General features: G+C 43.4%; 1 protein-coding gene across 2 annotated transcripts in view; it reads left to right on the top strand.

The window, feature by feature from the left end:
* Positions 1–12,353, top strand: part of HSD17B2 (hydroxysteroid 17-beta dehydrogenase 2) — a 59,496-nt gene that overhangs the window by 33,493 nt on the left and 13,650 nt on the right. The window contains exons 2-3 of one of the 2 annotated variants that reach the window (XM_036346820.1): positions 2,512–2,724; positions 9,447–9,632. In XM_036346820.1, coding sequence (XP_036202713.1) covers positions 2,512–2,724; positions 9,447–9,632 — 399 coding nt within the window. The remainder of the gene's footprint in view (positions 1–2,511; positions 2,725–9,446; positions 9,633–12,353) is intronic. The other variant, XM_036346821.1, reaches the window with a different exon arrangement.

Here is a 12,353-nt window from a genome sequence, read left to right as displayed (position 1 = left end):
TACTGCATTTTAATGAGGAGAATTTTATGGTTTTGAAGACTATGTGGAACCTGCAAAATTGGTTCATATAATATTAGCTTAAAAATTAGTTGTCAAAGAACAGAGTATAAAAAAAGAATAGAAGAAAAACATGAAAATTATAAAAGTTATACTAGATTGGTGAGCTTGTGGATAATTTCTTCTTCTATTTATCTCATTGCCGATCATATAGTTTATTTTATTTTTTAAAAAATATATATTTTATTGATTTTCCACAGAGAAGAAGGGAGAGGGATAGAGAGCCAGAAACATCGATGAGAGAGAAACATTGATCAGCTGCCTCCTGCACACCCCCCCACTGGGGATTGTGCCCACAGCCAAGGTACATGCCCTTGACCGGAATCGAACCTGGGACCCTTGAGTCTGCAGGCCGACGCTCTATCCACTGAGCCAAACCGGCTAGGGCTTATTATTATTATTATTTTTACTTACATGATGTTTTAATAATGACTAGACCATTTATAGGTTTGCATTTCCCCGCCTCCCCCCCCCCCATCTCTTTCTCTGAATGTAGCTTCCAGCTTGTGTCCAAAATTGCACATACAATCTTATTTTTGCAAGGTGGGTGTGTTTCATTCAAGGGACCTAGCCCTGAAGCACTCCTGAGCTCTAATTATTCACAACTCACCTAATTAAATATTTGACCCAGCAAATGAGGAGACATATTTCTGTTCACCAGCTAATACGGCACCCTGATGTGGCAACGGCATAAATCCACTTACTATTAACCCACCAGCTTTGAAACTATACAATTATTAAGTCTTTTGAATTAAAGTGATCGACGTTGTTTTCATTTTGCACATAATTTTGAATGAATCACTACTTTAAATTCACTCCAATCTTGCATGAATGAGACTCTAGTCCTAATTGCTTACTCCAAGTTGATGGATTTCCAGGCCACCAGAGAGAGAATGATCTCAAAAGCTATAGCTTAAAACCAACCCCAGCATTTCCCCTATCAGGCATCCAACTCAGCAGTTTGCTGAACATTTACTTTGAGTCAGGTACTTTCAACACCAGTGAACTAGGACGCTCTCTGTTCTTACAGAACTCACGTTTCAGTGCCCTCTTAAATGCTTATGTAGTCAACACATACCTTTTATTGACCACCTTCTATGCGAAGCCTTGTGCTCAGGAAGAAGTGAATAGTTCATGCCTGAAATGTTTATATCTCAAACCCTGCCTGGGAGCCAACCTCTGCCATGTCCCAACTGAATGACTTAATTCTCCGGTGTCTCAGTTTCCTCCCAGTTCAGAGGATTCCATGAGTTAATACGTGTGAGGCTGGCTGGAAGCTGGGGAGCATTCAGTTGGTATGATTAGGCATGATTATTTTCAGAGGCTACTACATATTGAATAACTCTGATGAAACACTTTGCCTTTTCACAGAGGCGCCAGCCTTGTTTTTGGATTTCTGGAATGCACAAGGGTTATCCTATCGGGCAGGGAGTGGCTCCCCAGCCACATACTTTGCCAAGGCCCTCTGACCCTGCACAAACTCACAGCCTTGCGACACCAGGGCTAGCACAGCCTTATCTCTAACACTGTAAATCAGAAATCATGTCTGGGTTAGAGCCACTATACTGATAACAGCCACACGTGACATGTTGGACCTTGTGCAAAAATACCCTTTGTCTTGTTGACTTTCAAGCTCAGCCCATGAGGGAGACACTATTATAACCCCACTTCCCAGATGAGGATGTGGAGGTTCCAAAGGGCTATATATAACATTTCCCAAGGCTCGGACATGGAAGAGGCAGAATCAAGGAGTCTGAATCTTAATCCAGATGTTTAGCTAACTGTTGGTTGAGGCAAAATCCCCATCAACCAATATTGTGCATGTAAAGGCCTGAAAATCAGGAAGGATGGCATAGTTTTGTTAAAAAAAAAAAAGAAAGAAAAAAAAAAGACCTATACAGTAATTACTTGAAACAGGCACTGTTAAGCACATCACAAATATTAACTGATGTAGGTACCATTATTAAGCCCATTTTACAGATGAGGAAGTTAGTCATAGGTAAAATAACCTGACCGAGGTTGTACAGGTAGGGATGGGAGGGGCCAAGCTCACACTCAGGCCTCTATGCTATCCTTCCTCATTGGTAAGGACAAGCAAATGGAGCAGATGGCCTCCTGTCAACTTTGGCTTTATTAATTCACTTTCAAATAAAAAACAAAACCAGATTTAGTAAAGAGAGGCTTTGTTCCCTCCTAAATTCTTTTGCCACCAGCTACTCCTGGTCATCCTCCCATCAGCTTTTCTCCTACCCCAAATTCTCCCTCATTTCCTTTTTTATATACAGAAAAAAAATTGTCTCTTTCGGCTTCTCTGCCCATTTCCCGCTCAGATAAAGAAAATTCCTCAAGACCCACTCTGTCCAGAGAATATGGACCATCACAAATAACATGTGGTGTGTTTCCTTGTTAAATATTTTCTCCGGAGCCACTTTGTCTTGCTTTGACCCCTTGCAGGTAGTGATTCTGGGATTGGTCATGCTTTGTCCAAGTATCTGGACCAGCTGGGCTTCACTGTGTTTGCTGGAGTTCTGAATGAAAATGGATCAGGGGCAGAGGAACTGCGAAGAACCTGCTCCACGCGCTTCTCTGTGCTCCAGCTGGATGTCACCGACTCGCAGCAGATAAAAGACGCCTACAGCAAAGTGGTGCAGAAGGTGCAGAACAGAGGTACTGCCTTCAGCCACCCATGCCCTGCATTGCCCTCCACCTCCTGGCAAATGCCCAACATGGGTTCCAGCCTCTAATTACTGCTGCCCTCTAGTCCATTCTGGCTGTTGACCCCATCTGAAGACACTACTACAGAGCACCTGCCACGTGCGGGGGCCTCTCGTAGACATGCGGACGTTAGGATAGGAATGAGTCAGGCATGGTCTGTCTTCAAGTACTTACAGAATTCTTTATCCTGGTTCCTCCAACATCTGCTCAGTCACTCTCCCATCAATCACCGCCTCCCACCCCTTCCTCAGTTCTCTCCTTACACCAATATTAACATGTATTAGATTTTTTAAAAGCTTCGTAATCATGGTCCTTCCTTAGCCACTGCCCTTTCTTGATCCCTTCATTCATGGCCAAGCTCTTTGGAACTCTGCCGCCCTGGTCTGGCCAAGCTAGTCAGCATTATCCTGAACTCCAAGTTCTTAACTACCCTGCAGTGTTTAAATGTGGCGATTACCCTCCCCTGCCTTGGTTTTGGTGTCACCAGACTCCTACTGCCCTCGTAGTTTGCCGATCATTCTTTCTGCTTCTATCTGAGCCTTTTTTTCTACCCCTTAACCCTGTCTATAAATGTGAATGTTACTGAGGATCTATCCCAAACTTCCCACTCCACATTTTTTGGGCTAGACCAGCCGTGGGCAAACTACGGCCCACGGGCCGGATCCGACCCGTTTGAAATGAATAAAACTAAAAAAAAAAAAAAAAAAAAAAAAAAGACCGTACCCTTTTATGTAATGATGTTTACTTTGAATTTATATTAGTTCACACAAACACTCTATCCATGCTTTTGTTCCTGCCCTCCAGTCCAGTTTAAGAACCCATTGTGGCCCTCGAGTCAAAAAGTTTGCCCACCCCGGGGCTAGACTGTTGTTTCCCTACACCAGGACTTTGCACCGGGGAGTGTTTGAAAATATTCAAGTTTGGTCCTACCCCAAATGGATGGGCTACATATGTTGGGGGCCCAGTGCAAAATGAAAGTTATATGAGGCCCTTTTAGTTTAAAAAACGATTAAGACTTTAAGATGGTCCCAGCAGGGAATTCAACCAAGCGTGAGGCCTTCTGAGGCACCGGTCTAACACTCTGGATACCCACCCAGCCTGGGAACCCCTCCCGCAACCAACCACATCAGTATCTACCTACAAAAACTCAGCTAATCCTTCAGCCACAAGGCTGGCAATGTTGCTATACTTTTACTGGGAATGTCAGCTGTAAAGAAGATCTAGGTGGGGTCCTAGGTATCAGTCTATCTTAAAGCTCCCCAGGTGATGCTACTATTCTGCCCGAGTTGAGAAACACTGAGATTTAAGCAACTGTGATTTAAGTAACTCCCAAATCTGTATTGCCAACCTAGCCCTCTTTTCAATGTCCAAAACTACATGTATATAAAATTACCTATCAGACACCCCAACTTGATTTGTCAAAATCTGACCTCTGCTGCCAGTCTGCAAATCAGTTTACCCTCTGCACCCCTTGGCTCAGGTGTTAGCATTCAAGCCAACAACCTGGGGGGTGTTGGCTACCTGTGATTCCTGCATCCTATTGGTCTGGAGCCCTGTCAGTTATACCTCCTAGATCTTTATCATCCTAGACCTTCCTACCATCTCTAGGCAGCTATGGCTTAGCGAAGGCCCGCATCTCCCACCTGGGCTCCCACAATGACCCCCTTTACCTTTCCCATTTTTTTCCAAATGGACGGTAATTTTTATAATGTGCACATCTTATGTCATCTATTCCCTAAAAACCCCTTGACATACAGGGTTTTCATGTCTTGGGTTCCTCCCATGAGCCAGCTCTGTGGTAGGTGTTTTCTATGTCTCATTACGTAGTTCAGTGGTTCTCCAAATAAAATCTAAATACCTTAACATGTATTTGAAGGCCTTTCAGGATAGTGGCCCCTGCCAAACTCTTAATTCTGAATGGTTTCCAGACTAGAATGTGCTAGTTTGTATCTTTGCATATTCTGCTTCCTCTTGCCAAAATTCTCTGCTGGCCTCCACTTCCTTTGTCTAAGGCTCTTGCCTTTATCCAAGTGCAGACTCTACTTCCACAGAAGACCTGGCTCAAATATAATATCTCTTACATGACCTTTCTGGTAATCCAGGCTACATCATTCACTTCCTCTTCTGGACACTCGTTATACTTTGCAGACATTCATATCACTGCATTATTTTAAGTATCTATCCATCTACCAATCCTCACCACTAGGTTCCTTGAGAGCTAGAACCATGTTTTCATTAGGATTCTTTGAGATGCAAGTGACACAACCCAATTCAAAGTTGCTGAAGCAGCCCTGACTGGTTTGGCTCAGTGGATAGAGCATCAGCCTGCAGACTGAAGGGTCCCAGGTTTGATTCCAGTCAAGGGCACATGCCTGGGTTGTGGGCTCAATCTCCAGTAGGGGACGTGCAGGAGGCAGCCAATCAATGATTCTCATCTGTTTCTATCTCTCTCCCTCTTCCTTCCTCTCTGAAATCAATAAAAATAATTTTAAAAAATTGCTGAAGCATAAAGGGAATGTATTTGCTTATGTGATTGAGAAGACCAGTTGGCTTCAGGCATGTCTGGATCCAGGAACTTAAGCAATGTCATCAGGATCTAGTCTCTTAGCTCTGCTTTCTTCTGTGTTGGTTTTAATATAGGGCTTTCTATGGAAGCCTCAAACACTTCCTGCTTATATTCTCTTCACAGCACAAAGAGAGTAATGTTATCTGTCTCATTTGATATGTGAAGTAATCTATAATAATAAAAGTGTAACATGCTAATTAGACCGGACCGCTGAACAACCTTCTGGACGACCTTCTGGACTAAGCCAGGGCTGTGAGGGCTGAGCCCCTTGCACGAATTTCATGCATCAGGCCTCTGGTAGTTATTACAAAGACGGCACTTAGAAGAGTCCCTGACATGAGGAAAGCATTCAGTTAGGGGTCTTAGTTTCCATTCATTCACTATTAAGGGCAGTCCCAGTCATATAGTAAATATTCAATAAACATCTAAGAAATGAGAGGATGAGAGAAAAAGAGATTGTTGGTTATCAGGAATCCATTTTCAGCAAGCTTGGCAATGTGCTATCATTTTATAGAAAGGTACCTTTTCCTGCCCTGGTCTTTTGCTATCTTACCAGGCTGAGTTTGTTCCTCTCATGAGTTTGATTTCATGATGTCTTATTCAAGGAGATATTCAATACAGAGGCCTCTAATGAGGCCAGAGGAGCAGTACTGACCACATTGAACAATAAAGTAGGGAGAAATACCATGCCAGTGTCCAGGGATGAAGGCGTGTGGTGAGTGCGTTTTACCAGGTATGAGCCCCTGGTGTTTGGGAGCCAGCATTCTAGAGGGCAATCCTCTTCTGAGACAGAACTACCAATACACCGTTGCCTGTTCTCCTCGAGGTCTCTCTCAAATTCAGCCTCTCAAATCAAAGAGAACAAGGAGCAGTGAAACAGGAGAGTTTAAAATCAGAAAGAAGGATGTTTGCTAAAGAACCCTTTGGAACCTATAGATAAACCAGGAAACTGCTGCTCCTGGACGAGGGCTAGCAGCTGTGCTGTGTTCCTACACAACATATTATTAACTTAGTGTTAGCATATGGTTAATTATTAATGAATATTAGTTATTTTAAAGCCCTATAGGTATAAAGGGCATAACGGCCAGCTTAAAATTCTATGACAGGAGTTGTCAAACTATGGCTCTACCTGTTTGTTTGGTTTTTGTTGTTGTTGTTTTGTTTAGCATTTTATTTAGAAATAATTGTAGATTCACAGGAAGTTGCAAACAAAAAAAGTACAGGGAGATACCAAGCACCTTCTGCCAAGCCTCTCTCAGTAGCAACATCTTGCATAACTATAGTACAATAGCAAAATTAGGAAATTGGCATTAATATAATCCATAGAGTTTATTCAGATTCCATACACGCAAGAGTGTGTGTGTGTGTGTGTGTGTGTGTGTAGTTCTGCAATATCATAATGTGTAGGCTTGTGCTAAAATCACCACAATCAAGATACAGAACTGTTTCATCAATACCAGGCTCTCTCATGCTAAACCCTTTTAGAGTCACAGTCTCATCCTTAATCCCTGACAATAACTCATCTGTTTTCTATTTCTTTAACTTTGTCATTTAAAGTCTATTATGTAGCTCTGCCACCTGTTTTTGTATAGTCTGTGAGCTAAGGATTTTTTTTTAACATTTATAAATAGTTAAAAGAAATCGGAAGGATTTTTTCGACACAAATTATATGGAATTCAAATGTCGATGTCTATACATCGTTTTATTGGCACCCAGCCATGCCCACTCATTTACATATAATCTGGTTTTTCTCACTTGATAATGGCAGAGTTGAGACAGTAGGACCTGTAACACTAAAATATTTACTATCTAGCCTTTTATATAAAAAGTTTGCCGAGCCCTGTTCAAGGGCATTCTCAAGCTGAGTCTACATGTTGACTGGTTAAAGGTGTGCCACAAGCTGAATGAATTAAAACCCTCACTGAGGGAGGGGATGCTAGTGGAGGCATTCTCATCACCCCTCACCATCCTAATAGCTGTTGAGCTCTTACTACATGCCAGGCACCCTCTCTCTGGATTTTCCTAACATGATGATGTGTGAAATGTCACCAACTCAAGTGTGCAGACATGTAACTTTATTTCCTGTAACTCAACTCAATTTCTATTTTGAGCCATCTTTCTGACATGTGGCAAAAAGCATTTCTGTCATTTTCAACTTCATCTCATTTCCCTGGGGTAGTAGCACCTACATTCCTGGGGATGGGACATTTCATCTTGGATTGTCAATTCTTCATGTTGGCCCCCGTGGAGATGTCCAATGCTCCATCCAGTCCTCGTGTACCAACTTCCTAGATGCTAGGCTTGGTGCCTCCTGCCATTTCTGCACTCTGCCAGCGTTGAGGCTCATTCGTGTCCTGTACATAACGCAGGTTCTCTCACTTGAGCATGCTGCAGGATCGCCTGGAAGGCAGGCTGTATCAGATTCAACAATTTCTGATTGGCAGTTTCTGATCCAGCAGGTCTGAGGTGGGGTTCCAGAATGGCATGTCTACAAATGCCCAGTTGATAAGATGCTGCTGATGTTGGACCACACCTTGAGAACCACTGTTCTAAAGCATGCTAAGGCTTAGGGAACTCAGAGATTCTGTTTCAGGTCCATCAAGCTAAACATACGTTAGGTCCTGCCACCTCTTTTTCTCTCAGATAAAGAGGACCCAGACCACTCACCTCTGCTTCAGATCCCTCATCCCCCAAAACATCTGGAGTTTTTCAGTTACCTCTCTCCTACTATTTATGGCAATGGTTCCCAAGCTTGTGTACTGGAATCACCTGGGGGAAAATGTTAACTACTATTTAAAAGGTCCCCTCTCTCCCTCATCCAAGAGTCCTGTTCTAGTTGGTTGGGATGTGGCCTGGGCACTGGGGCTTTAAAAAGCCTCCCAGGTGAGCCTAATGTGCAGTGAAGGTTGAAAACCACTAGCTGTGGACAGTGGTTCTCCAAGTGGTCCAGGACAGCATCAGCGTTGCCTGGGAACTTGTTGGACATGCAGATTCTCAGGTCTCCAGACATCCCAAATCAGATTCTCTAGAGGGGTGGACCAGCAATATATTTGAATAAGCCCTTCTAGTGATTCTTTTTCTTTTCTTCTTGTTTCCTTGTGTGTGTGTGTGTGTGTGTGTGTGTGTGTGTGTGTGTGTGTGTTGTTAATCCTCACTGGAGGATATTTTCTCCATTGATTTTCAGAGAGAGTGGAAGGGAAGGGGAGAGATAGAGGAAGAATCAATGTAAAAGAGACACATTGATTGGTTGCCTCCCATACTAGCCCTGGGTTGGGGCCAGGGATCGAGCCTGCAACTGAGGTACATGCCCTTGACCGGAATTGAACCTGAGACCCTTCAGTCTGAGGGCTGATGCTCTATCTTCCAGTGGTCAGCAAACTGCGGCTCGGCAAACCACGGCTCGCAAGCCACATGCGGCTCTTTGGCCCCTTCAGTGTGGCTCTTCACAAAATACTGACTTCTGCACATGGGCCACGAAGTTTCAATCACACTGTATGTGCGCACCCGCACATGGTGTTTTGTGGAAGAGCCACACTCAAGGGGCCAAAGAGCTGCATGTGGCTTGAGAGCTGCGGTTTGCCAACCATGGCACTAAGCCAAACCAGCTAGGGCCTTCTGGTGATTCTTATCAAGGGGATCAGGCTGGTTGGGGAAAATAGGGCTCAGGGCCTTTGCAGTCTTCTTAGCTCTTGGCACTTGTTCTCTAGTTTCCCTGTTTCCTGGGACGAGGAGATCTTCTTGTCTAAGGAAAAGGGCAGACAGGCTCCTATGCCATCCTGCATTGTACTAAAGATACCATACTGTCTCTACACATTCCTTGGAGGGAGAAGCATGAGGTAGACTCTTATCGAGCTGCATGGATGTAGGGAAGTGTTCTGAAGCAAAAGAAAATGCCTCCAAAAATATTGCTTGATATTTCACAGATTTACTCCCCACATAACCCCTCAGGGCAGGTGGTTGTAGGTACTGAAAGAGACTGAGTTTGGAGAGTGTCAGTGATCTGTCCTTAATCTCAAAGAGGCCCTTTTGACTCTAGAACTTAAAGTGTTAAAAATTGTCCTGCTCTCTAGTCTGGCCCAACCTCAGTGCTGTTCCTTTCTGTTCTCAGGACTGTGGGCTGTGGTCAACAATGCTGGGATCCTTGGCTTACCCGCTGATGGGGAGCTCATTCCTATGATCCACTACAAACGATGCATGGACGTGAACTTCTTCGGGGCTGTGGAAGTCACGAAGGCATTTTTGCCTCTTCTTAGGAAATCCAAGGGGAGGCTGGTGAACATCAGCAGCATGGCAGGTGAGTTGGCCTTTCCCCACAAGGCTGTGCAGTGCAAGACGTGGCTCGCTGCATTCTTTGTGGGCTAACAAGAAAGCAGGACATGCTCATGCAGGGCTGGGTCATGATCAGTCAAACTGTATGTTTACTGTTGACCTTAAAACAAGGAAACCTTTATCTCCTTTAAAACCTTTTTATGTACAAGCTCTAACGTACCTTCTAACTCATCTATTCATTAATAGGAATTTAAGGTTGTTGCATATTTTCACACTGGCATAGCCAATGCACAAGCTCCCTAGATCTGAACAGAAAATTCTGCAAACAGTTAATGTCAGCATTACAGGTAACCTACTTTCAATCCTCCCTGAACTCAGCATCCTCTTTTGTTCCCTGTAAGATGAGTAGGCAAATGTCTTCATTCTGTTGGTACTTCAGAGTACCATTCTCAGTTGGCTGCCTACTATTGTTTTCCATAAGATCGTTCTCTTCATTTTGAAATCTCCCATACAATTGGGTCAGAGTGAGACATTTGATGACTCATTTCTCTCCATGTCCAAGAACAGATAGTCCACAACTTTAATCAACTTTAATAATCTCACGTTCATAACAATGCCCTTTGTGTCAGATCACGTAAGTGTGATAAAAGATGTTATCTAGGAGTGCTTGGAAGGCCTGGGGCAGAGTGAGTCCCTGTATGGAAGCCCATGATGGATATTAAGGTCAGTTCCCACAGTTGTTTTATTTACTTTTATTTTTATTTTTGGAGGATGGGGTGCTGATAGAAGGCATGGAGAAAGCACAGATGCACCATCAACCAAAGTGTATTACTTTACTACTGTTGCTATGACAGATAACCACAAATTTAATGGCTAACTAATACAAATTTCTCTTACAGTTCTGAAGGTGAGAGGTCTCACTGGGCTAGAATCAAGGTGTCAGCAGGGCTGCATTCCTTCTGGAGTCTCTAAGGGAGAATCAATTACATTGACTTTTCTAGCTTCTAGAAGCCTCCTGCATTCCTTGGCTCATGGCCCCTTCCTCCATCTTCCAGTTACTCCTTGACTCTGACACTCCCGCCTCAGTCTTATAAGAATTGGGGCAGGGAAGAAACGTTGCTTCTTTAAATTCTTTTCTGAAAAGTCAACCACATTATGAATATATCCTTCTCTCCCACATTTCCCATTCCTACAGGAAGGACCTTGAAACAGAAAGAGAGAGAGGTCATGTAACTATACAGTTAGAATCAGTTTCAAAAGGGAGAGGAAGCCAGCCGAGCAAAGTGGAGAGAAACTGTCCAGGTTGTGAACCTATCTTTACCACTGACACCTGAGTGACCTAGGACAAAGTCCTGAACGCCTGAGCTGCAGCTTCTTCATTTTACCATGGGGCTAATAATTGCTTCTTCTTAGGGTTATGGTGAGATGAGATGAAATGACAGGGGTTTAAGCATCAGCCATACCTGGCATGTAGTGAATTAGAGGTCCAAAAGCCATCCACCATGACAATGGGGAAGAGGCTGGCTATGTGTGCGTCTGTGGCTTTTTATCCTGCCAGCTGCTGCATCACCACCCCTAACAGTGACAATGAGTTGCTGTTAGTCCTGCCGTTCCCTGTCACACATTAGCCCTAACAACTTACTACTTTTAGATTTGACCATGCCTTCTCTGGTAGAATTTTATATCTTATAATCATGTTTACCATCCTTACCACATAAATAAATAGCTCTTTGACCCAAATCCTGGCAAAGCAGTTAGCTAAATATTTAACCAAGGAGGAAAGGAATTGGGAGGTAATTGTTAGACTGATTGTACAAAGGGCACTTGAAAAATCTTTATGTTTGAGAGGTCTAAAAGCTTTTTCTGGCCCCAGCCAGTTTGGCTTGGTGGATAGAGTGTCAGCCTGTGGAATGAAGGGTTCAGGGTTTGATTCTGATCAAGGGCATGTACCTTAATTGCAGACTCCTCCCCGGCGGGGCCATCATCAGGGCACATGCAAGAGGCAACTAATCAATGAGTTTCTCTCACATGGCTGTTTCTCTCTGTCTTTCCCTCTCTCTTACACTGTCTCTGAAATCAATGGAAAAATATCATCGGGTAAGGATTTAAAAAGAAAAACAATAAATAAAATAAAATAAATAAAATAAAAGCTTTTTCTGGCCTGTTTGCTTCTTAAGAAGTTGCAGAGTAAAACTTGTGTATGTACATGCAGTTGTAAGCTGGACTTGAACAAGAATGTTTGAAAACAAGCCTTATAAAACAATTCGGGCCTCAGGGCTTTTGAGCCAGTTGTGGTTTGAATCCTGCTCCTCTATTATTAGCTGGATGATCTAGAGTAGGTCACCTCATTTGTTTATGTATCTATTTTATTACCTATTAATGAGTGTGACCCAGCACCTGAGTTTAGGAGTCTAGGGCAGTGTTTCACAACCTCAGCATTATTGATTTTGGGAGAGGCTAATTTTCCCCGGGGAAAGGCCATATGATGCACTGTAGGATGTGGTAACCCACTAGATCAGCGGTTCCCAACTTGTAGTCATGACCCCTTTGGGGGTCAATCGACACTTTTACAGGGGTAGCCTAAGACCATCGGAAAACACATATATGATTACATATTGTTTTTGTGATTAATCACTATGCTTTAATTATGTTCAATTTGTAACAATGAAATTGGGGGTCACCACAACATGAGGAACTGTATTAAAGGGTTGTGGCATTAAGAAGGTTGAGAACCACTGCACCAGAT

This window comes from Myotis myotis, unplaced genomic scaffold (assembly GCF_014108235.1).
Source record: "Myotis myotis isolate mMyoMyo1 unplaced genomic scaffold, mMyoMyo1.p scaffold_m19_p_19, whole genome shotgun sequence".
Classification (NCBI taxonomy): Eukaryota; Metazoa; Chordata; class Mammalia; order Chiroptera; family Vespertilionidae; genus Myotis; species Myotis myotis.
This window is presented reverse-complemented; position numbering and strand designations above follow the sequence as displayed.